The sequence below is a fragment of the Chelonia mydas genome, chromosome 8 (assembly GCF_015237465.2).
Source record: "Chelonia mydas isolate rCheMyd1 chromosome 8, rCheMyd1.pri.v2, whole genome shotgun sequence".
Taxonomy (NCBI): domain Eukaryota; kingdom Metazoa; phylum Chordata; order Testudines; family Cheloniidae; genus Chelonia; species Chelonia mydas.
In genome coordinates this window covers 12,959,872-12,986,693 of record NC_057854.1, presented here as the reverse complement: position 1 = coordinate 12,986,693, position 26,822 = coordinate 12,959,872, and the positions used below count along the sequence as shown (strand labels likewise).

Genomic DNA, 26,822 nt, shown 5'->3' with positions numbered 1-26,822 from the left:
TTTTTTAGACAAAGGAAACGCAGTGGATCTAATTTACCTAGATTTCAGTAAGGCGTTTGATACCATGTCACATGGGGAATATTAGTTAAATTGGATAAGATGGGGATCAAAAGGAAAATTGAAAGGTGGATAAGGAATTGGTTAAAGGGGAGACTACAATGGGTCCTACTGAAAGGTGAACTGTCAGGCTGGAGGGAGGTTACCAGTGGAGTTCCTCAAGGATCAGTTTTGGGACCAACCTTATTTAATCTTTTTATTACTGACCTTGGCACAAAAAGTGGAAGTGTGCTAATAAAGTCTGCGGATGATACAAAGCTGGGAGGTATTGCCAATTTAGAGGAGGACAGGGATATCCTACAGGAGGATCTGGATGACCTTGTAAACTGGAGTAATAGTAATAGGATGAAATTTAATAGTGAGAAGTGTAAGGTCATGCATTTAGGGATTAATAACAAGAATTTTAGTTATAAGGTGGGGACGCATCAATTAGAAGTAACGGAGGAGGAGAAGGACCTTGGAGTATTGGTTGATCACAGGATGATTATGAGCCGCCAATGTGATATGGCCGTGAAAAAAGCTAATGCGGTCTTGGGATGCATCAGGAGAGGTATTTCCAGTAGGGTTAAGGACGTTTTAGTACCGTTATACAAGGCACTGGTGAGACCTCACCTGGAATACTGTGTGCAGTTCTGGTCTCCCATGTTTAAGAAGGATGAATTCAAACTGGAACAGGTACAGAGAAGGGCTACTAGGATGATCCGAGGAATGGAAAACTTGTCTTATGGAAGGAGACTCAAGGAGCTTGGCTTGTTTAGCCTAACTAAAAGAAGGTTGAGCGGAGATACAATTGCTCTCTATAAATATATCAAAGGGATAAATACCAGAGAGGGAGAGGAATTATTTAAGCTCAGTACCAATGTGGACACAAAAACAAATGGATATAAACTGGCCACCAGGAAGTTTAGACTTGAAGTTAGACGAAGGTTTCTAACCATCAGAGGAGTGAAGTTTTGGAATAGCCTTCCAAGGGAAGCAGTGGGGGCAAAAGATCTATCTGGCTTTAAGATTAAACTCGTAAGTTTATGGAGGAGATGGTATGATGGGATAACATGGTTTTGGTAGTTAAATATTAATGGTAAATAGGCCCAATGGCCTGTGATGGGATATTAGATGGGGTGGGATCTGAGTTACCCAGGAAAGAATTTTCTGTAGTATCTGGCTGGTGAATCTTGCCCATACGCTCAGGATTTAGCTGATCGCCATATTTGGGGTCGGGAAGGAATTTTCCTCCAGGGCGGATTGGAAGAGGCCCTGGAGGTTTTTCGCCTTCCTCTGTAGCATGGGGCACGGGTCACTTGCTGGAGGATTCTCTGCTCCTTGAAGTCTTTAAACCACAATTTGAGGACTTCAATAGCTCAGACATAGGTGAGAGGTTTTTCGCAGGAGTGGTGGGTGAGATTCTGTGGCCTGTATTGTGCAGGAGGTCAGACTGGATGATCATAATGGTCCCTTCTGACCTAAAATATCTATGAAACATCAACATCCCTTTGGGGCCAAAAGAGTGATGCTATAAGCTAGTGGTTAGGGCACTCAGCTAGGAGAGGGAAGATCCAGATTCCAGTCTCCCTGCTCAATGCATGCTTAATTATTTGTAGAAGAGTGAAAAAGCTTCAAGGGGAGAGACTGAGGAAGACATAACCCAGTAGTTAAACCACTATCATAGGAGGGGGAAGACCCAAGTTCAAATCTCTTCTCCAGAGAAGGAAAATGAACCTGACTCTCCCACATGCAACCTGATGTCACTACCACCACTGCTTCATCCATGTGGGTTTACATGTGCATCACGCACACCTACCAGCTCAGGCCCCACAGGCAAGAGAGGGGTGGGAGAATACTTAGTTGGAGGATCCTGCCAGGGCTTAGGTATGAGACAGGCATCTAGGTGCCTAGAGCGAGGCAGTTGTACACATGCTCACTGGCAGATTTTCAAGCGTTGACAGTGGTAGGCGGCAGCTCAACAGTGGTCTTAGGATCTCATTGGCACATACATGTTGAACTCAGGCATCTAAGTACTTTTGTGGATCAAGCCTTAGACACGTCTGAATTTTTACCCAGCACCACCATTTTATAAATGGGGAAACTAACGTACAAGGAGCTTAACTCATTTGTCCTGGGACATACAGCTGTTAAGTGGGAGAGGCAAAAATGGAGTCCAAAGAAGTCCTCACAATTCTCCTGCTCTAGGCCCTAGCCAACACTACTTCTCCATTTGAACCTGAGTTTAAAGCAGTGGTGGGCAACTTGTGGGCCGTCAGGGTAATCCTCTGGCAGACTGCCAGACAGTTTGTTTACGTTGACTGTTCACAGGCACGGCCACCCGCAGCTCCCAGTGGCCACGGTTCACCGTTCCCGGCCAATGGGAGCTGCGGGAAGCAGCACGGGCCGCAGGGACATGCTGGCCGCTGCTTCCCATAACTCCCATTGGCCAGGCATGGCAAACCACGGCCACTGGGAGCTGCAGATGGTCAATGTAAACAAACTGCCTCGCAGCCCGCCAGCGGATTACCCTGACGGGCCACAGGTTGCCCACCACTGGTTCAAAGGCTATTACTGTTAAAGAATATCCACAATACTTGTAATTCCATGCTCCGAGCAGAATTAGTTGACCAACCCAGGAAAGTATTAAAAAAAAATTCCCCTAGTTACTGTAACGTGAATTCAAAACAGCATCTTAACATCTTTAGTACACCTGTGCATCTGAATTGAAATCCTTGTCCTATCAATTTCCATAAATGACTAATAATGTGCATTTCAGCATTGTTTACAGAATTGTGATAAGTCTGCTGATTAGATCAGGTTTCGATTTAATCTATAATAAATTAAACCATGATTGCTCCCCCATCAGAACAACATGACCTTGGTATATTAATTTTAATAGAGATAAGAAATTGCCAAGGTAAGTAATTTTCAGTGTTAATAATTTAATAAGGCAATAGACCTTGTAATTAAAAATAAGTTTAAGGAGGCTGCTAAGTGATTTTGATAATGATTTAAGGACCAATTATAGAAAAGATCTCATTCTCACCATCCTAATTAAATATTGGGAACAGCGCAAAGCAGAAGATCTGAAATTAACCATTTTTATTATATTGAGGGCAATCACATACTATATTTATATCAGAAAAGTTTGACTGAAAAATGATATAATGGGATCGTTAAAGAATGCTCTGCTGCTTTGTAATAGCCCACTAGGAGAATTGCAGTGGCAGAGTTGCCAGAGTACACTCATCTTCCAGCTGCTCCCTCACATCTATCCCTCAGGGACTTATGTAAATCCAAACTACACCAGCATCACGAGTCAAGGATTTCACCCACAGTAGCAATACAAAAGAGTGACCTCAGCGCAGATCCGAATATGACACTTCAGCAGTAAGCAAAGCTTAATATTGAGATTGCTTTTGTATGATGGTTGTTAGTTTACTAGAGGCTACTAACTAAAAGAAATCTCTTTAAGATGAAGGGGGACTTGTGGGGAAAATAACTCATCCATACACCAGTACTTTTAAGAACGGAAGCTGACAAGCTGTAATTGGGGATTAAAACTGGTGTCCCTAAAGGGCAATAGGAGAGCTATAAAGCCTGGTCTAAAAGGCACCTGGAGAACCCAGGCTATGAAACCATGTAATTGTTGGTTTCAGAGTAGCAGCCGTGTTAGTCTGTATCCGCAAAAAGAAAAGGAGGACTTGTGGCACCTTGGAGTACTTATGGCACCTTGGAGACTAACCAATTTATTTGAGCATAAGCTTTTGTGAGCTACAGCTCACTTCATCGGATGCTGTAGCTCACAAAAGCTTATGCTCAAATAAATTGGTTAGTCTCTAAGGTGCCATAAGTACTCCTTTTCTTTTTGTGAATACAGACTAACATGGCTGCTACTCTGAAACTTGTCTAATGTCACTCAAGAAATCTACTGCACATCTGGAAATTGACCCCAGATCTCTAGGGCTACAAATTAATCTGCCTCCCTCTAACAATTTTTGTTACCCTTTCTTATTTGAAGCATTATTAATTCTCTTCTTTCACAACCCATCCAACTCAAATAAACCATTCTCTTTTCACTCTGCATGCAGCTGAGCAGGAGCCAAGGACGGATGACTTAGCTGAATAACATGCACTGGTACTAAATGAAAATTAAAAACTACAAATTTTTTAAATATCTGATTTCCTATAAATGAAATGTATTATTTGTTTAAACTCTCCTATTATTTCTTTCCTCATTTCATAAAATCGAATCACCCACAAAAACCTACATAAATAGAGCTTCAACTCTCATCCTGAGAAGTTTAATAAGAAAAAACTCTTCAGGAATTCTATTTCTTTTATCAGAATACCGATGGAAGTCATAATTCACATAAATAGAAGGAAGTTTCCTTTCTCCAGGGGAAGAATTCATCAAGACTTTTCCTGTAGGTAAGATTTGACACATTTGCTTGTTTCTTCCTCTACCATTTGATCTCAGTACTTTATGACTATTTGATTGTCTGTTACTAAATTTTCAACTGGCAAATTCAATTAAAAACAGAAAGCAACAGTTCCATCCTGCTTACCTGATCAACAAATGGTTTTGTTTATTACACAAAGGATGATACATGCCCCACTCTTGTGGTGGCGAATTGGATTATATGAAATATTTCTTCCTTTATTGGAGTTATAAGGCCATCAACTTAACAGGCCAACACCAGACAGGTGTGCCCTTATCCAATTAAAGTAACAGTCCAGGCAATATTGCAAGTGACAGAGAAAATTCCTTAATGTGCAGAGGGCTTCTGTCTACATTACAGATCTTTTTTCTCTACAAAGATGCATGTTTTGTCCTTTTACAGAATGAGGATAAGAAAAGCACTGCAACAAGTATTGCGGAAGGTACAGTCATTGTCTTGCTTTGAAGTTAATAGAAATGGTCATCCCAGTTTTTTTTTATTTCGTACCTCTGCCTTTATACACACTTACAATCCGATGGAACATTCCTGCTGTCTTGGATACTCAATAGAATTCTTTCTTGGAATTCACTCTTCCAAAGCCGGGTTTTGGGACACAGACTAACACAGTTGGTGCCACTTATTAACTGTCAGTTGGGAAGTGAAAGTGATGGCAATCCACTAATTGGCTTGTAATTTGTAGGATACCAGTGTTACCTGATCATAATTTGAATGAGTTTTTGTAACGCTTAACAGCCACACAAACAAGGGAGAGCTTTCTGTCAGACTTCAACAATTGTCTAATCTTATATTTTCAAACCTCTCTCTTGAGACAGCAGGCTAAAGCATTTGTCAATTATATGATTATTCAGCCCCAGTTGATAATGGATTAAAATTCTGAAAATGAATGTCTCCAGTGATTGCCCAATGTAAAACCCAACAGTGTATGTTATTTAAAGAACTTCAAGGATTTCACATCCATGTTAATTTCTTGTGAATTTAAAACATACAAATAAGTATCCCTTAAGTACCATTTGCAGGAGCCTTATTTAAAATTTGAATATTTGCATAAAACAGTTTAAACAAGATGAAAACTGTATATTACAGGCTAAATTGCATTAAAGGAAAGGAGCAGCACCTTTTGTCAATGCGTATTCCCATCTCTGCATTAGAAGAGCCAGCCTGGTTGCTCACAGCATGGTGGGGGTGGGTATGTGCACGCATGCATGTCAGTTTGGGTGTCAACCTTTGTCACAGATACTTTATAAGCCAATATACTCTCTCAATGGCATAGTGTTGGGATGGGGTTATTTTTGTGAATCCAGTTTAAGATTCAAAGTCAGCCAGCTCAAGACTTCACTCCTCCCTCATCTGATTTCAGAGGATCAATAAGTTCAAGATTATGCAGTTTCTAATTTCAGGCCTATACTTGCAAGAGAATTTTCAGAGAAGACTGCAGACTCTATGCCTTTTTAAAAGAGACAATTTATAAATATGAGCACTCCAGTCACAAGCTTAGGTTAAAAAAGGGACAGAATAGTAAGATTGAGGGACAAGTATGACGAAAGTTAAATATAAGACCAATAAAAAAATAAAGTGAATTCTATTAAATGAATTTTAAGAAATAAATTTAGTAATCCCAATGATGAGAAAGTGAGGGAACAGGACATGTTTTTTTCCATGAATCGTGGCAGTGCCTTTCCCATACATAATACAAACACTATGTGGGGTATGAACAAAGGTAGCAGATGTATCTAACCACAAAAGAAGGGGCGGGGGGGAGATATGGCATTCAACAGTACATACATTCTTCTCTTCCATCCAGGCGCACACATCCCTCACCACTGCAACACTCACCGTCAACACACAACTTCACTCTTTACCCTACAGGGATGCCAGCTTTCTGGGACCCCCCTTCCCCAAACTTGCAGCCACCATAAACAGATTCGGCTCCCCCACCTACTCTCCATTCAAGGGCAGGGGGGCAGAAAGCACACTGAAGGACTTGTGTAGTTTTTTTTAAAGTGCATATCACATATTCTGAGGGGCAGACCTGTTTGATCTCCACCAGGAGTTAAATCAAAGGAAACCGTTAAGGAAGAAACCAACAGGAAATGAAACAATGGCAAAGATAAGAGGCATCTTCAAAGGAGTGATAATGGCAGCCATAGATTAAGTAGCAGCTACCTAGCTGGCTCTGTTGAGGCTGCTCTTCCCAAGGCAAAGCCTAGAATCAAAGGGGTTCCGAAACCTTGAAAATGGGGGCCTCAGGAAGGAGGATGGGTGAGTTAGTTGTCAGCCAACAGCGGCTGATACCAAAACTGACAGAATATGGCCACAATACCAAGACTATACTGGTATAACTACAGTTCTGTAGCTACACTGGTATAAGTCCCATGCTATAGACGCAGTCTACACCTATAGAAGGGGTTGTTCTGTAGGAACACCTCCCTGAGCAACAGCAGCTAGGCTGACAAGCAGTCTCCCACAGACCTACTTGTGTCTACATTGGATTAGGCTTAGATAGGGAAATGGGAATAGGACTTGTATTAACCCATTTTCCTAAATGCCGGTTCCCTTTGGTAATAAAATACTACTTTGTTCTCTTTTTGAGGTAATACTACAAAGCTCTTTTTGAGTCACTTTAAACGTAGACCCCAAAAGTGAACGGGCTTACTGGTGCCAAATGGAGTTCAGCCTGTCCTGTTAATGTGGCTCGGAAAACAAGAGGGCTGCAGCCCAGAGAGCCAGTTTAACAATAGGTGGACTGCATAGTTTCTTGGAGAGTGAAGGAAGCCAGGCCTGTTGCATGAGGGGTGCACTCAGGAGGGACTGAAAAGGAGTCTCAGGTGCAGTTTACATTGGAACCATGACACAGATGCACACATATTTGAGCCTTCACACTTGAACCATCTTTGATCAATCAGTTAGCTCAAAGACATTGTAAATCTTGGTCTCCCAGCTAACCATAGTGCATAAAAATTCATTTAGGATGACCACCAACTTTTTTTTGTTTAATTAACAAACCACCCCAGAGAACCCACCTTATGTGCAAATTGTTGGCTTTCAAAGTGTAGTTCTTAAGCCAGAAGAACAATCATGAAGTTCAGAATGTTTTGGGGAGGGGGAAGGGGAAAAGCTACTTTGTAATTAATAGAACTTTGAAATTGGCCAAGTTTTCTTGAAAGTCATTAGAAGATTCAAGGTTTACTGAATTTGTGTGCACATAGAACAGACAGGACACTCTGTACTTTAAATGCAAAACCAAAAGACAATTTCAACTATCGCATCACAATGGCTGTCACAGAATGAGGAAGGCACATTTTTGGAAGAAAAAAAAGACAGCATTGTCAGAACTGTTACAGTTTTAATCATTTACATTTCAAGACACGATTCTTAGTCTCTTAAGGAAAAGGGATGGCTAGAGGGTTAGTTTGCCATCTCATTTTCTCCAGAAAGCATTTGCTACAATACAGGCAAAGAATGCATATCTTGTAATAGGATATTGTTTTTTCAGCCCTTCTGAGTGTGGAGTTATAGCAGGCCTAATTAAAGCTATGGTTTACCAGTAAAGCTGAGAACTATACTTCACAGAACTGAGGATGGCTCAAAAGGAAGGAGAAAGTAATGCATCCATAAACTCCACAAAGTTAAAAAAAGCTATTTTTGTTTTGTTTATAACTGTTTCAATACAAATTTATCATATCAGTGCTATGGCTTCAACACTTTCCTCTCCCTAACCCCCTTCCTTTCCCATATTCTGTAAACTACAGTTAAGGTGGTTTAAAATAACCTACCCAACAATTTTTCTAATTTGATATTCTTACACATTTCTACTGGAAAAAAAAACAGCGATACTGCACAAGATGACACTTATTGAAAACCTGACTCCTTCACGAGACTGGGTTGAGATGAATGGCAGCAGAGGCGCTGGAAAGTGCAAATGGTTTGTCACACATACCATGCCTATATAATCATATAAAGGATTCCATACATAGTGAATCCACACATAATGAATGGCAAAAACAGTTGTTTTGAGTGCCAAAGATAGTTTGCAATGCTCTGTTCAACCCTAAACAGAAGATAAATTATTCACTATCATTGGAATATGCTACATAACATGAACATGTTCAAACTGATCCAGATATTATAAAAACAAAAGCTTATATCTTCCCCATTTATTTTAAAAACATTATTCAAAATATTACGTGAAAGTCCAAATATGATAAAAATTACTGCAAGAACACAGTTTGGGCATATTGTTTATGCTTCACTTTCTTATGGTTATCAAAAGAAAACATGTAACTGTAGAGGTTTATTATTTATGAACTATTTCACCCATAACATATCATGCCATCACAATTCTTCTCATGCTAACATCTGTAAAGTTTTGACCTTTTTTCAAAACAGCACATTACCACTTGTATACCAAGTCATTAATTGTGGTTCTTATTCACCATTATTTACATATTTATCAGCTCTGAAAATTAAATCAAACAATGTACAAAAAGGAAAACTATGAAATTTTATATTTACATCTCATGGAAAAAACAAATAGCTGAACTACGTAGGACAAGGTAAAAAACCAAACATATCAATAACTTGCTGTACACCTAATTCACGTGTAAAATTAATTTTGACAAAATTAAATAAAGGTGCAGTGTTGTCCATAGATTGTGGCAACCCATACGCTTTTAATTTCTACCCCACCTGCCAATTACTTGGGTTTAGGATAATATCAAAATTAATCACACTAACATTCCCAGACTTAACATGTTTGTAGTATACAAGAAACCACATGATTGCATAGCATAACTGCCTTAAAATTCAGGGGAAATTTTTGTTGCACTTGCCTGCTAGGTATATTTTTATTTTATAAATTATACCATGAAGCTTATTTTCAGTTCAATAATCTTAAAACGACAGATGAAGTTTCCATAAGTAGAGTTACAGAGTAAATCTTGGGCAATCAAGAAACAGCAATACTTTCATACAAACCTGGGATATTCCAAAGAAATGTAAGGTATAACTTGAAATCAAGTCATGCTTGGTACATAATTATTTAAAACACTTTACTGCAGGAAGCATCTAGAGAAGAATATCAGCATAAAGTTTGTCACATTAGGTAGCCTAACATGAGAAGAGCCTGAGTTTGCCTAGTGCTGCAAAACTTTCATCTAGATATCTTTTGGCTATCTATACATGGAAAAACATTTAACTGTGTAAGATAGCTCATAAATCCAGCTATAGTAATGATTTGCAGAAAGAGACCATTAATTTAATTCAGTGATGGCAGACTCAATTTATCAGATCTAAAATGTTTTATGCCCACATTTTTATATTAGCCCTGTTGGCGCTGCTCTATACAGAAGGACAGGATGCACAAAAGAAAATGAAATAAAGGAAAAAAACAAGTGAAATAAATTGTTTAAATCTAGTTTCTGTACATGTGATTTGAAACTTGACTGTCGACAAAGAATTTAATGCTAATAATACATGCCCTGTGTCTTACATAGGCTTTAATCTCAAACCCGTCCAGGCAAGAGAGACATCTCATTTCAGTACAAACTTTTTATGGCTGACACTGCACAACATTATAGAAAAAGTCAGGCAAAGAAAATAATTCAGCAAATTGATGCTTTTAAAAAATGTAATCATTGGTTATCTTCAGCGAAGGCATTGCTTCATTAACATTTTGATCTAAACGATGATATTCCACTGTTCTAGAGCAAAGACCATCACGCCACCTTCGGCTCTGGACCAACAAGAAGATCTGGAAGAAATCACAACCAATTTTGATATGGATGAAATGATAATGTTGTGCAAATGTTTCACTTTTGTCAGCTAACATAACAGCTACATTTGTAATCACACTTCCCATCCAGAGCTACCAGCATGACTGGTGCTAGCACTGTAAATTTTAAGCAATTCCTCCCCACAACTAATCCACTCACTGTTAACTCACCTCTTGTCCACACCAAGACTTCTCCCACAATTTGGCTAGCACAGGTACAGCTCCATAATGGCAAAAGCATTAGTATTAACAGCATGCAAGTTTTCAGCACAGTCAGTGTTAGGTAACGTTGGTAAAAACCTTTGTCTGATACACCCTGCAACTTACACTGTTGTTACTGCCAGTCAGAGAATGCTGAAGAGATTCTGTAGTTTCAGCACTAGAGTATTTTCTGCTGCTACTCTCCAGCAACAAAGGAGCATGCAGTGTCAACCCAACCAAAGTCTGTGTACTCTCAGCATCAAGCTGTAGTTATGGGAGTTGTGAAGACAGAAATCTGTCTCTGTGCTGACACAAGAGACAACCAAGATAAAATTTTCAACAGCACCTAGCAATTTAGTCTTTGGTCCAAGTCCTATTTCCAAACATGTCATATGCACTTCTAAAAATTTTACCTATACTCAGCAATGCACTTGTTTTTGGCATAATATGGTGTTATAAGTTAGCCATGTTAGTTTCAGACCCAATAAAACATAAGACCAAATAAAGTTAGCTAAAGGGATAAAGAAAAAAAGAACAGGGAAAGAGAAACATATTTAAACTTCTTGGAGCATTAAATTAAGAAAATGCACACACGTTTGAAATAAACTGTGGGCTGTCACGTCATAGCTGTAGATTCTGAAATAAGATAACACTGATTAGACTGCAGAAAAATATTTCAATGATGATCTGATTTCATCATCAGACAGCTACAGTCAGAGATATTTGTTAGAACTGCGAACAAAAGTAACCCAACATGCTAATTATCAAGTTGTGATAGGGCAAGGGTTAAATCCTAGGCATACCTACAGTTCAAAAATGGTCTCAAATTGTAAGCATTATCACCATCTCAGGAACATTCTCACTTTACTGAAGATTAAATTTTCCTTAAATTGAGGTTTATAATCCTGTGCAGACCCAAAATTAGTTCATCAATCTCCTTGCCCTTGATCTTATTTCTAGAAACCATATATATCATCATAGCATATTACTGAACTGATTGATTCTCGATGTTATCATTTAATTGATTTTCCCAACCTAAAATGCTTCTAGTTCTAAATTAGCTTTCTTTTTTGTACAGATATTAATGATCTGCACATTAAGATCACAAAACAGAATACTGTTTGTAAGTGCACTTAGACCATTAGCACAACTAAGTTTTTATTTAAAACATTTTTCAAGGTTTCAAAGCAAAAATTACTTTGAAATATTAAAGTGGAATTTTTCATCTCGCTTTTATAGTATACCTACCTTTCTCTTATTATGATATGTGATATAAACAACAGCTACTAAGAAAGCAATAATAACCAGGTGGAAAAAGAAATGGGTGTCTTCTTCTTCCAATCCTGAGACGGAGTCCTTTATCTTGGCATCAAGAGATTTTGTGTGCTCATAACTTCCAAAGCCATCAGTCTCCTCATCTTCTGGCAAATCTAGAAGGTCTGTATTATATCTGGAATTGGACGTCATCTCATAATGGCCATAGTCATCATGCCCATCAGGCTCCATAGTTTCTTTTGCTGCTGGTGGTGAACTATTCAGTATGTCTTTGAAGTCTGTTAGGAGACCCTCTTCCTCAATTTTAGTATCTTCAGAAGCATCCACATCCATTTGTGAAATGGGGCTAACAGATGTGGCATGAGTTGCAACAGATGTGGCTGCGTCATCCTTCACGGTAGTTGGTCTAAGTGTTTTATCGACTTTTATATTATCGACTTTAAGAGTTGCTGGGGACATTTCTTTTTTTGCTATAGTTATCAAATTGTTCAGACTGGCTGTTGAACTCTGAGATGTACTGAACACTTCACTGTCATTTTTAAGAGCATCTGCAGTATCTGGGCGAAAGGACAAAAGACATTTATTCTATGTTTGTTTTTGTTCTCTAGATTTGTGTACAAACAACATACTCACTAAGTCTCTTGACTTATTTTACAAGGAAGTCATACCTCAATGAACTAGGCCCATTTTGGAGTGCAATGATTTTATGGATTTTAAAACCACAATATACAATTCTGCCAGTTCACAGAGAAAAATGGAACAGGGATCATAAAGTATGCTATACTAGTATGTTAAACTGTTTAGTGACTTGAAAATATAGGTTTTGGTTACTATTCAGTTTTACAACAGTAAAAGATCTCACTGTGGAGTTGACAAGTCTTGCAGTGTATAAACCCCAAGATTTAAACAGATATTACTCTAAAAACGTCAGACCCCTGTAAGTAAAGTTCATTCTATTTTCAAATACCATATTCACACCTTTTCTGAAGAACTTCTTCTAGTATATTTATACGTGGACGGAGTTGATTAGGGAAACAATACGACAGGCACATTAAATTTTCCCAATCTGCCATAGCACACACAACCATTAGCAAAGATGATGTAGATGCATTTACAAATTCACTCTGGACTGGTATTTAGAATAGAAGATCTCTATATGAAATTTTAAAAGTCTCAAATATTTACTTCCAAAGAACCAAAAAACAAGTCTATCAACCTCAGAAACCACTTTTCATCTCTAAGTGAAAAATGGATTTCGTTTCAATAACTCATTTTAAAAGACCCACATGAATCAAGAGAAACCAGGAACTTGAAAGCTTAGCCTGACACTTCACCTGCAGATCAAACTGTTCCCTTTCCACTTTGCCCACCCGTGAAAGTTACTCAACTATCAGCACTAAACTTTGATTGTCCTTATTTTCAGTCTGTGTCATGATATCGAAAGGTGATATGCAAAGCAATGAAGTGCGTTGTATTCTTATGGTGTCAATGTTGGGTTTAAAAAACAACCCTACACAAACAGAGTTTTTGAGACTTGCCCCACCTTCCTAGAAGATAGTAGTAATCTTTGGAGAACCTGGAATAGGACATCAAAGCTTGTGGATGAAACCTAAGGTGCACTTGGCATCCCATTCCCACTCACCTAGGGGCCAGGAAAGCTTCAACTCAGGTTTCAGCCTGCACCTGTAGTATTATTTTCCTGCTCCTCAAGATTGCGAAACTCCTCACTCCTCAGGGCATAGCTTCAAGAGATTCTTAGGAGGAGAGAATTTGCATTCCACTCACATCCAGGTACTTCCTAGGAAATCCACTTCATATGTATTGTTCCAAAAAGCCCTCTGAAATTCCTACTAACTTCCAGAGTAATCTTGTCTTCCTGCTATAGCGTTCCATACAATCTCACAGTAGAACAAAAATTTTAATTTTTAAATACAATTAACTCCAAAAGATATTAAACTAATTCAATAAGGTTTAATTTAATTCAGTAAAATTAATTCAGAATATTGCACAAAATGGTCAGTATGTCACACCACTGTCTTCCATCAGAAGTATATAACACTAACTTACATCATTTCTCTATGGAGTATCTGCTTAAACCCAGAACACTATCTGGAAGTTCAGCAAACAAATGATGAAAAAGACTACACTTACAGAAGAAAAGAATTAATCTATTGATAAATGTAATTTACAGCCAAGGAATCACAATTCACCTCAAATTATGGCTTTTATAGGGCCCCCCATTTCCCACTTCATCAATGTTTTCCACTGAAAAAGGAAAAATTTGTTTTCATCTGAGAATTTTCCTTTAATTCCTCATGTCGCATGATCACAAAAGTGGGTTTTTTCCACTCTCTTGTAAGTGATCGGGGGAAAACCGACCCCTTGTTCTGGCTAGGACATGTGACTGCATCTTCTGCACCTTTCCCAGAAGGATCTCAAGAAAGTGTGTAATTCCCTGAAGTGGTAGCAAAAAAATGCAGATACCTACAATGATACATGTGGATACGAATGTGGAGGTATACCTCTTTCAGTCCTTTTGATGAGGAAATCCCAACAGAATAAGGCAGGTATCAGAATCATGGAAGAGACCTCTTCCCCCCCCCCCCCCAAAAAAAAAGTAATTTGTTGTTGTTGTTCAGGGAACCAAAGTTCCATATGAAACTGGGTAAGGAAAAGTTACTACTTTAAGAATTAAAATACTGTCAAAGCTCCGTAACAAGTAGAGGTCCATAACCTACCATTTGCAACAGAGGCAGAGAAATCTGGGAAAGACTCAGAAGGGGCTGTCCTGTTCCCTGGGCAGGACAAAAAAGTCTGACCTGCCTCAATCATCCAAAAGAGAAGGGAAACCCACTATTAATTAAGACTGAGAAAGAAAGGGAGCAAGAAATTATTTTCACCACTTGCACGTAGATCTGAAGTTACGTATAAGCAGCACAAGCACTGAAGGACACTGTCAAACCTTACAAGGTCTAAAACGATCAAGAACCCAAATTGAAAAGATCCGAGCAATGATTTTTTTCCAGAGTCTGACCCATTTAACAAAATAATCAGCACTCCAATAATTATATAAATAAAGTCAGATAATATCCATATTCCAGCTAAACATTCTAAATGGGCACTGGGTTTGTGTGATGTGCACACTATGCCTTCACCCTGCAAACGTGCTCAACTGCCAAGACAATGAAATTAGTTTAGGGGAAAATGTTGCTTTGCCTGCTTTATGACTGGTGGTAAAAAGGGTCTCTTTACTCAAATTATGAATTCACTAACAATGTTACAGGGCAGAGGTCACATGACCATACATAAGCACACAGAAAACTAATAGAGAAGTTCTATTTTAAGAGGTGATTAAGACATTTTTCTTCATTTTCACTTCCAGCAGTTTTACTGTTCAATATTTTTGTGTGTTTGCAACTGAAGTGTTTAGCAGGTTTACAACACAGTACTAAAAACCACATACCAAGCTATTTAACAAAGTAGCAGATCTCACTGCATTTATTCGTAGTACATTTTTCTTCGTTAATGATTACGCTGTTCAAGGCATGGCACATGAAATAAGGTTGACTGACTTACTATTTACTTTTACTCCACATTAAAATGTCAAAGTGCCTTTCTTGAAAGCTGCAATATAAAACTGCTCTGAGTTTTAGGGAAAACTGAAAAATTCTGTCAAAAGACTTCCTTGGCACGTGACAATAACTTTCGGGAGCTACAGCAGAAAATTTAGCACAGATTTTTAGCGTGTCAGCAAAACTTCACTATACACTAGATTTTAAACCAAGTACAACTGATAAAATTTCTCTATGTATTTCACATCAAAACTAACCAGTCTGACAATATCAGCAGTAGACTTTACTTTTAAAAAGTTTTCATGTCTACTGCAGAAATCTTAAAATACTCCAATTCACCTGCATTAGCATAATCTTGCAGTATCATTATGTCCAGGATCACAATTTTGTAACAAGTGTATAGATTACATTTTAAAAAAAACTTAAAGTGGAACATAGGAACTGCAAGATTGAATCAGAGCCAAGACTGAGTCCAGTATTCTGTGTCATAGTAGTCAATACCAAAAGCTTCAGAGGAAGGCATAAGAACTCTGCAGATGCAGGTATCATATAAACCTGGCCCCCACATTTGGTCTCAAATTGATCTAATAGTTAGAGATTGTAAGCCTTTGTGTTTCAGGGCATAAGCCAAAGTCCTAAGAATATTTATATTACGGTTTGGAAGACTTATTGTTTAGCATAAACTAAGTTGGCAGAGTCACTACATTCTGTATGGGAAAAAAAAAAACTTAATACATTTCAAGCCAGAACCTTTAATTCAAAGTGATTTTGGGTGGGATTTTCACAGTAAAAAAAAATAGAGTGATCTAGAAGCACAAGTCTCAGTGAAAGTCAACGGAACTCATACTCCTGAGTGAATTTTTTTGGTGAATATTAAATTCACTGAAAAATGCATTTTTCAGAGCACTGAAACTATTTGTGATTTCAGGTAGAATTCAGCAGTTTCTGAAATGCAGAACCATTTCATTTTGACAATTTTAAAACAAAACATTTTGAAGTTTCATCCTGAAATGAAAAATGAAAAAAAAAAAAAAAAAAGAGGGAGGGTGAAACACCAAAAAAGTTTCAGGTTAACTAAACAGTTGCTTTGACTCTACACAAAACAGGGGAAGGGGGCAAGTTCAGATTTGGTTTGAAACGAACCAAAATTATGGAATTTTTCCATTGTCCCCCCCTCCGGGTGTAAATATGTCTACACTTGGGCTTTTGGTCAAATGGTTACATTGGTTAGGGGTGCAATTTTTTCTCACTCCTAACCGACATTGCTATGCCAGCAAACTTTCAAGAATAAACCAGCTTTAGGTATTTCTAAAAATCCCATACCACACAAGATGCGTTTTACCCAATGATTTTAAAAGTCAACATGAGCATTTGTTCATTCTTCTACCATATCACCATTCAACAATTTCCACATACCCCCGTAAGTTTAAATTATTCCGTTGCTGTTATCTTAGACTACTACAGTGGACTAACATAAATCCTATAATATTAGGATGTTATGTAATCATTATCCATGTTAGCTTGCATAAAACTAAATTTTTCAGAAGACTGCAATGCCATCAAGTTGTTCTTAAGAACCTAATTGGGACTCAAAACAATTTTAATACAAGTGTTTTACTCCAACTAGACAAAGGTGGAATTTTAGTGGCACAACTCACATTAAATACAACAACAAATAAATACTCCGCACCGTGCTTGAACATTCATTCCAGAGGAGAATTGGAAGTACAAAAAAAAAAAAAAAAAAAAAAAAGAGTGATATTGCAAAACAGTCCATCCATGAGAACAAAGCTAATGACACGATCTTTGCAGGATTGGGACAATTTTGCAAAGTGCTGCATAAAAGCAGGATAAATATGAAAACATGGAGTCCTGGATTGAGATGCATCTGGTTACAGAAAATCAGATTTCCCTCTGTAAGGAGGGAGAAAAAAAAAAAGCTCATAATGGCTAATAGGTCTAAGTGTGCAAAATAAGGAAAATTCTCAACACCTTGTAGGATCAGACCATAAAACTGCTCATTTTTATGGCACTTCACCTCAGTCACGAAACATTAGGAGACTGCTTAAAAAATAAAGTCACATTATGTACCGCAGTTTGAAAAAGCATTTGGCATGCCAAAAATACACAGGAATGTATGTTCTAAAACAGTGCCATTATTTACGGTTATTTAATAATATTAGTTTTGGCATATTCAAAAATTACGAACTTCAGCACCTAAAAAACTCTAGGAATGAATCATTCACAACCAGCCACTTTTTGTCAGATTACTTATCAATAAAATGTTATACAGACGCTAGAATGAATCAAGTTACTCACAGACCCATGTACATTTATAAAGGACTAAAGCTGAACAAGCTACTCTTTGTTTATAAGGCAAACTTTTCCAACATGAAATAGGCTTTAACCAATTGTAAAAACAAAAATCCCTCAGCTAACCCCAGTTGAGTTAGACATCACGGAGCCTTCTAGCTCCTAAAATAAAGGAGAGTCACAAATAATCTAGTCCTGACTAGAGGTACCATTTACCAAATATAAGGAAACTATTTCTTTAAACTACTACCTTTGCTACTAGTGATGGAATTTTACATAAATTTTAGAATTTTTTTTTAAGTTTTTACTAGCAGAAAAAATAAATACTTGATTGGTGATGCCAAGATGAGCATTCCCCAGATCTAAAGCTGCAGTTCTGCCAGGAAATTCATCAATGCCCTATTTCTGTTAGCTGGCACTGTAACTGATGGCATTAAACAGGAAAGACTTTCCGTATGGACAGTCACATCTTATGTGAATGCCTCCAAAAAAATCATTACACTTAAAGGCTTCAAAAGAGAGCCAATGGGCCACAAGGAAGAAGTCCATACAGAGAGCCAATAAACAATTTATCCCACATTACTCCATCAGAACAGATGATTCATTCAACCAAGACTTATACCATATGATAAGTTTACAATAAGATCAAATAGTGTATTATTGAGACATTCACAGAGGTCACACACTGTGACAAAGTCTGACAAGGAAATCAGTATAGCCACTGAAAATTCTTTACCTTTTTGTAAACAGACAGAACAATACTGGCAAGTGTCAAACATTTAACACATTATATGAAGAAAATGGAAAAGAGGAAATATGGCTTACTGTTCAAGTCACTTCCTTTTAGATTTGTTTGTATATCCTTGTAAAGGAGATATTTAAATAGATACCATCACTTGAAATCTAGTCAATAAAAACAAATAAAATAAAAATAAATTCCTCCTTCTCCTTATGACAGATATTGCAACCCCATGCAATATCTTTGGGAACCAGGTTTATTAAGTTTATGTATCACTACCTCCAGAAGAAGAGCATGGACAGCTCGACCAGAAACTAAAAACAGTGGGGGGTGTTTAAGGTGAATCACTTAAGACAGGTTATAAACACCTCCAGAGAGGTACCACCCCTTCAGAAGCCAACAGGAAAATCTTTTGATCTAAATGGCTGGATTTAAACAGACTCAGGACCTTCTATCCAATGGAGGCCCTGACCCTTGCAGAAGGGCTGGAAAGAGTTTGGCCTACCAGGGCCTCATATGACTGAGCAGTGACCTCTGGTAAGCTTTTAAAATGCATACAGGAACTTTTATTGGTTTTTATATTTGTTTTCTCTTTAATTCTTTTACCTTAAGAATAAAGATCTTTGCTTACAAAGAGCAAGGTACCTTGTAACTGCTAGCAATACCCTGTTCATAGCCCTCAGAGAGAAAACAAAGCATGAGTGTTGGCCTTTAGGCAGACTAGCTTGCTGGAGATATCGCTGTATAAGGCAAGGAGCTCCACAGCCTTAAATCCCCCATCAAGAGGGAGACAGCCACAGGTCTCCACCCAAGAGAGGTGATGGCTGGGAGCCAGAAACCTTAAGTGGGTATCCTTGAGGGACCACAGAGGGGGAACACGTGCAGTTACCCTGAAAGTGAGACACCCCTGAATCTCCCTGCTATTTTTGTGAGGCTCACAAAGACAGTTTCCTATTTTAAGAAGGTTCCTCTGTCCCTTGTTGTTTATCTTTCACACAAACAATGGGGGAAAACTGACTATACACAAATGTTGGACAAAGTAAAATGAAAAAGCGAAGCTCATTAATCACTTTCAATTGCAAGAATATTACATTACATGCAACAACAGTAGATAAAGTCAGAAAGGATTGTGATAGTTAAGTTGACAGTGTCCCTTTAAGTAAACTCTATGGCATACTGTACTAGGATCATATGAATGGCTTTTCTGGACATGCAGAGTATTATTGACTATTGGCTCTAAAGTGGTTAAGACATTTAAAATTCATAGCATAGTAGTTGAACTATAATCAACTTTTTGGTTTAGGAATGTAACCAGAGGTCTAATCCAACACAACAATCCTCAGCAGCCAATGATGCCATTGACAATTCATGCCATATCTTAAAACTTCTATTCACATGCATGGTGAAAGAAAATACATAGTTTATTTGCTGCCGCTACATGTGGAATGGTATTTAAAGTCAGACACATGAATCTACGGGTGCGGTGAGGTGCATACCATGAAGCACCGGCGTGCTTGCTGACACTTTGGGGAGCCCTATATGAAGAGGACCTTGCTGCAGCGACGGAAAGAGCCATCACTTGTGCACGGTTCTGGAAAAAACATCTAGTTCGTGACATGGGCACAAGAAACAAAGAAGGCAAATGTAAAAACTTTCAGGGCATGGGCCATATCTTCATCCGTTTGCACAACACCTAACATGATGAGGCCCTATATATAAACTGAAGTGTATCACTTTACATTTGAGACATTTGTTCATGCTGTAAGACAAATGTATTCAATTGTATTTTCACCTCAAACTATACCTTTTTAGCTCACTGCTTAAGAGAAGCTTATGAAAGTCTGCTCCTCAACTGAATTTATATGGGTGGACCCTGCACTGAAGTCAATAGGGCTGAACTGGCTTGGATGAAAAAATTAGGAAAGGGTTGGAAAAAAAATTAATTTTATCCAGTTTCATATTTGTAGTTACTGATCATGGGATATGCTGAGCAGCTAACTCTAGGAAGTGACCTCACCAGATAGTTGGATTTTGAAGGACCCTGAGGTAACTGCTAAAACTAATGAAATGCATATGTAGCAGAACTTAGCTTTCCCTTTGAACTATCAAGTTTTGTATATCCCTGACATTTTAATTCTCACAAAATGAGTGGTTTTGAAACAAACCTTCCTAAAGCCTCCACGTATGCAGAAGGAAGAAGTTCTTATTAACCAGCAATTATATTTATAGAAATGGACCTCCCTAAAACTATCAAGCAGTTACTACTGTGTATGGTATAAAGCATTTGACTTTTAAGAAACTCAAATCATACTATTTGTGGAGTGATTCAGAAAACAAAAGAGTTCTTTTCCCCCCCATAAGCTATTTTTACATCAATAAAACAGGTAATTAAGGAATAAAGTTTAAAATTCTTATTAAACATACATCATTCAATTGGCCATATATCTTTGAGCTGTGATCTCTGGGCTTGTCTGTACTTAGATTTTATAGCACTCTAACTTGCTGGCTCGGGGTGTGAAAAAATCACACACACCCCCCGAGCACAAGTCTGAGAGCTTTGAAGCACTAGCGTGGACAGGCTCCGAACGCTGGGAGCCGCGCTCAGGGGCCGAGCAGGATAGTCCCACGGGCCGGATGTGATCTGTAATTTGCCCATCTTGGAAATAAACAGTGTGTTCACATTTACCTTTTAACTTTTAAAAAAAATATTTTAAAGGTATACTTTATGCATAGGACAATGCTGTTAAATTAAGCAGTCTGTCAGCATTCCTTATTCACTGGAATGCACAACATTAAAAGCAACAAAGACAGGTTAAAACTAGATGTTGCTGAACAGAAACAAGGTGAGAAACATCTGGTGTATCAGCTGATGGGAGTGACCTATAAGTTTACCAAGGCCTGGGCTGGGGGGCAGGTTCTCCCCCTTGGAGCAGAGAAGGGCAACAAAAATTATTAAAGGTCTATAAAACATGACCTATGAGGGAAAATTGAAGAAATTTGGGTTTGTTTAGTCTGGAAAAGAGGACTGAGAGGGGACATAACAGTTTTCAAGTACATAAAAGGCTGTTACAAGGAGGAGGGAGAAGAACTGTTCTTCTTAACCTTGGAAGATAGGACAAAAAGCAATGGCCTTAAATTACAGCAAGGGCGGTTTAGGTTGGACATTAGGAAAAACTTCCTAACTGTCAGGCTGGTTAAGCACTGAATAAATTGCCTAGGGAAGTTGTGGAATCTCCAATCACTGGAGATTTTTAAGAGCAGGTTAGACAAACACCTGTCAGGGACAATCTAGATAATACTTAGTCCTGCCTCAGTGTAGGGGACTGGACTAGAAGACCTCTCAAGATCCCTTCCAGTCTTAGCATTCTATGATATCTAACACATCTGAATGATACCAATGTTTTAAAGGCACACTACCAATTAGTTTTGAAGACACTTCTCCCATAATTTCTACTTCACTTCGTCTTTAGACAGTATGTCAAACTAAAGCAATAGCTACATTATGAGGCTTTGAGCGATATGGCTGTGCCGCTATAGCCATGCCGCTAAAAGGCGCACAAAAACTTCCACCCCACACGAACAGCGGCGGCTTTGTCAGCAGGACAGCTGACAAAGTGCTGTTCACACCAGCGCTCTGTGTCAGTAAAACTTTTGTCATTGGGTTTTTTTAACACGCCCTGAATGACCAAAGTTTTGCCGATGAAGTGCCAGTGTAGACAATGCCATACTGTAGAAAATGTAACATCTGCCAGTAAAGTTAATTGTGTGAGATTCCTGTCATCAACACCTCTCTCCAGAGGTAAAATAGCAACAGGAATCCTCCTAATTTTATCGGGATAATATCATTAGGCAGTAGTTCACAAGACACAGCTTCCTGGGTTCTTTGCCATTCATGATGAGACTGGAAAAGAAAAGCACCTGCAGCAGATTTTCAAACTTCTGAACTCAAAAATGCTAAATTAAAGCCCTAAAAGGAAGGAAGGCAGGAAACGCAGAACTGGTTTAGCACAGGATGTGGGGGAAGAAACTACTCATGAAAACACACTTGAGTAAAATAAATGGAGTGTCTCCCCGATTTAAACATTTTCCCATTAACGGAATAGGGGTCCCCCCCACAACGCCGTCTCCTCCTCACCCTCCGACAGGTGCCCCCACTTCACCCCGAGCCCTTCTCTTACCTCTGGTGAAGTGGCTGCCCAAGGGCCTGGGTTCCCACCGCAGCCCTCCCAGGCGCCTTCTTCTGACCCTCCCTCCTCCGACCCCGGCGCCCCTCCCTGCGCGGGTTCCCCCCATTCCCCGAGCCCAGGCAGCGCCTCCCCGGTGCCCTCCGCGGCCGGTGCCAGCGCCCCCCGCACTCACCGTTGGGCAGCTGGCTGCAGGCCGGCACGGCCAGGCCAACAAGCAGCAGCAGGAGGAGGGAAAGGGCCCGGCCCGGCGGGGACGCCGCTCTCGCAGCTCCCCGCAGCCTCTCCCCGGCGGCGGCCATCTTTGCGGGCACAGTGGGGCGATGGGCTCGGAATCGGAACACGGACGTGGCTAGGTCCCGCCTATCGTTGCTAGGATGTGTGGTTCCGGGACGGTGACGCGCTCCCTCTCCACCACCAAGCGCTCTCAGAACCTCGCGCCCCTGCCCCGTGGCAGAGAAAAGGCAGGGACGGCGCATGCGCACCGTAAGGGGCTCGATTGCGCACGCGGCGTAGAAGGCTCCGCGTACGCTTGTTTGAAGGGGGCGGCAACTTCCAGGCAGACTCGGCGGCGGCTGCCAGAGAGCTGGAGTCCGAGTGCGCATGTGCCAAACGGGGCGGTTCGTGTGCGGCGCTGCCTGGACCGTTTATAGGGCCGCGGCCGGCGGCGCACCTGTGAGGAGGTTTGTTGCGGGGCTAAGCGCTCCTGCCGGGGGGCGGGGCCCTGGCAGTCCTGTGGGCGCCCCACTGAAAGCGCAGGTCCTCGGCTCCGCCTCAGGATCCTGGGCCTCCGCGCACCCTACCTAGTACCGCAGCGAGACAGGCGTGTCCACCGGCAGCGCCGCCCCCGGGGGCCCCGGGCTCTCGTGTCCGGCCTCCAGCGGGCCTGTGGGGCCGGGCGAGCTGCTCCCTGAGTAGGGTGACTATAAGAAAAGGAGGACTTGTGGCACCTGAGAGACTAACCAGCTGATTTGAGCATAAGCTTTCGTGAGCTACAGCTCACTTCACCCGATGCATCCAGTGGAAAATACAGTGGGGAGATTTATATACACAGAGAACATGAAACAATGGGTGTTACCATACACACTGTAACCAGAGTGATCACTTAAGATGAGCTAATACCAGCGGGGGGGTGGGGGAGAAAACCTTTTGTCATGATAATCAAGGTGGGCCGTTTCCAGCAGTTAACAGGAACGTCCGAGGAGCCGGGGGGGGGGGCAATAGTTTTACTTTGTGTAATGACCCATCCATTCCCAGTCTCTATTCAAGCCTACGTTAATTGTATCCAGTTTGCAAATTAATTCCAATTCAGCAGTCTCTTGTTGGAGTCTGTTTTTGAAGTCTTTTTGTTGTAATATTGCGACCTTTAGGTCTGAAATCGAGTGACCAGAGAGATTGAAGTGTTCTCTGACTGGTTGATGAATGTTATAATTCTTGACATCTGATTTGTGTCCATTTATTGTTTTACGTAGAGACTGTCCAGTTTGACCAATGTACATGGCAGAGGGGCATTGCTGGCACATGATGGAATATTTCAGAGTAGCAACCGTGTTAGTCTGTATTCGCAAAAAGAAAATATATCACATTGGTAGATGTGCAGGTGAACGAGCCTCTGATAGTGTGGCTGATGTGATTAGGTCCTATGATGGTGTCCCCTGAATAGATATGTGGGCACAGTTGGCAACGGGCTCTGTTGCAAGGATAGGTTCCTGGGTTAGTGGTTCTGGTGTGTGGTTGCTGGTGAGTATTTGCTTCAGGTTGGGGGGCTGTCTGTAAGCAAGGACTGGCCTACCTCCCAAGATCTGTGAGAGTGATGGGTCGTTCTTCAGGATAGGTTGTAGATCCTTGATGATGCATTGGAGAGGTTTTAGTTGGGGGCTGAAAGTGATGGCTAGTGGCGTTCTGTTATTATCTTTGTTAGGCCTGTCCTGTAGAAGGTGACACCGTGTGGGGCTAGTCTGAGCTCCACCCCCCCCCGCCCGCTGGCTGGCCCAAGTTGTTCTCCCGAACCCGTCCCCTGCATGGGGCTGGCCCGAGCCACTCGTGTGTCCCCCCCACATTCCTCCACACCCCACTCTTTTGACAAAAATGGGCATTTGTCGCGTTATCGGTTGGCAAAAGCAAGTGGGACAAATGCTCACCTTTGCCAAAAAAAAACTCAGGACAGCCGGGACAGAGCTCAAAAAGGGGGCTGTCTCGGTCAAAACTGGACATATGGTCATCCTAGGCCTCAAGCTCCATGACTCACGTGAAAATGTAAATGCCAGAACAAGGCACAGTTCCCACTTTCACGTGATGAGTAAGCACCCTGACTTTCACAATAAGTTAAAAATCAAGCTAATCTCATTTCAAAACAAGGTGAAAACAAATCAATCCCTAAGAACCCCAACACTACATGACTAGATCCCCCACCATGCAGGTGGGGACTGTGGTGGGCCGCTGTGCACCCCTGATCCTCCCCCTGCTTGCTGGCCGGAAGCTGATCAAAAAAAAAAGAAGCAATAAGCCAAAAATTAGCCATCAAGCAACTCACAAGCCAATTAAGCCAAAAACAAGCCCAATTTCTGCATTTTTTCCGTGGGTTTGGCATGTCTGGAATGAGGCAGTGTCCAGTACAGCATGGAGAAAGGGCACTGCCTCGCCCTTCTGCTGTCCACGAGGGCTGAGCTGCACAGAGGAGAGGCTGCCTGAGCAATAGAACTGCTCCGGAGTGAAAAGTTAAGCACCCAGCTAAATGACTGCAACATCGGCGTAATTTTGCATTGCAGGTTTCGCAACCTCCATCTGCACCCCTAGGTGATAGATTTGTAGAGTTAAAAAACAACAGCAGACATAGATGAGGCACTGCAGGCAAAGGACAAGACAGATGTTTTCATCTGAGATCTAAAACCTTGCCAAGAGGTGGAGGAAAGTTGTTGCAACTGACAAATGCAGCAGCTCTGAAGGTTCCTAAACACATTTTTGAGAGACTGTGTGGAGGGATAAACAGGAGACAGAGGAACCATGCAGAGAGTAATGAGAGACACAGGTTATGTTGAGATAAACAGGAGGAAACTTTATAGAACAGGAAATTACATATTGAGAGTCTAGAAGATAGATACACATTTTGAAAGTAAAATTGTTACCTTTCCCTTAAGATAAGCAAGTAACACTCTTGGCCTTTTAGTCTTCACTAACCAGTACATGTAAATAGCACTTCAGTCAGATTTACAGATGTAAATGAACAACAGCCCAGGATTCTACTTTAGCCAGTACAGCCTACTGGTACTTCTTCCGTACCTTATTTTATTTGAAAAAAAGTTTCTAGCTGTTATAGCTGCTGAGGTAGCCCTGACATTTTGAACCTGGTGTAACTGATTTAGTGATAACTGCTCACAGTTGCAGAATCTGAAACCATACTCAGGAACTGTTCCATTTGTATCAGTGGTCACTAACTGATGACATTGCTATCACTGGGCGATACATAAAGTACTATTTCACTGCTCATAAAAACATGTAAGAAAAGATATTAAGGTCATACAATCTACTGTGAATAATACAGGGGTGGGCAAACTACAGCCTGTGAGCTGTTTTAAGCCAGCCCACGAGCTCCCTCTGGGGAGCCAGGTCTGGTGCCGCACCACGTGGCTCAGCCCTGCTCCAGCTAGGGCACCGGGTCAGGGGCTGCACCACATGGCTCAGCCCCGCTCCAGCCGAGGTACCAGGTGGGGAGACACACCACGCAGTTCCCGGAAGCCATGGCATCACCCCACTCTGAGGGTCGCAGGCCGCTCCATGCCTAGGAGCAGAAGGGACATGCCACTACTTCCAGGAGCTGCTTGAGGTAGGCGCCACTCAGAGCCTGCACCCTTGAGCCTCTCCCCATGCCCCAGCTCTGATGCCCCGCCCACTCTCCAAACCCCTCAATTCCAGCACGGAGAACCCTCCTGCACCCCAAACCTCTCATCCCCAGCTGGAACCTGCACGCCTGACCCAGCCCTGATTCCCCTCCGAACCCCTCGGTCCCAGTCCAGAGCACTCTCCTACACCCCAAACTCTTCATCCCCAGCCCCACCCCAGAGCCCTCACCTGCTCCCACACCCCAACCCCAATTTTGTGAGCATCCATAGTTCGCCATACAATTTCTATTGCCCAATGCAGCCCTCAGTCAAAAAAATTTGCCCACCCCTGGAATCATACCTCCTTTAGGCACCATGAGAGTAGCAGACTTGGGAGAGCATGACCACTTTTCCCCAGCTCCTAATCAATGAGCTACCTAGTTCAAGG

At 40.8% G+C, this 26,822-nt stretch overlaps 1 protein-coding gene across 1 annotated transcript; it reads right to left on the bottom strand.

The window, feature by feature from the left end:
* Positions 1-7,825: 7,825 nt before the first annotated feature.
* On the bottom strand, positions 7,826-23,573 carry C8H5orf15 (chromosome 8 C5orf15 homolog). The gene is made up of 3 exons (XM_037906778.2): positions 22,732-23,573; positions 11,722-12,305; positions 7,826-10,251 (listed from the first exon to the last, which is right to left on the bottom strand). Exons 1-3 carry the CDS (start codon positions 23,159-23,161, stop codon positions 10,120-10,122), a joined length of 1,146 nt encoding a protein of 381 aa, XP_037762706.1. The 5' UTR covers positions 23,162-23,573; the 3' UTR covers positions 7,826-10,119.
* Positions 23,574-26,822: the final 3,249 nt, after the last annotated feature.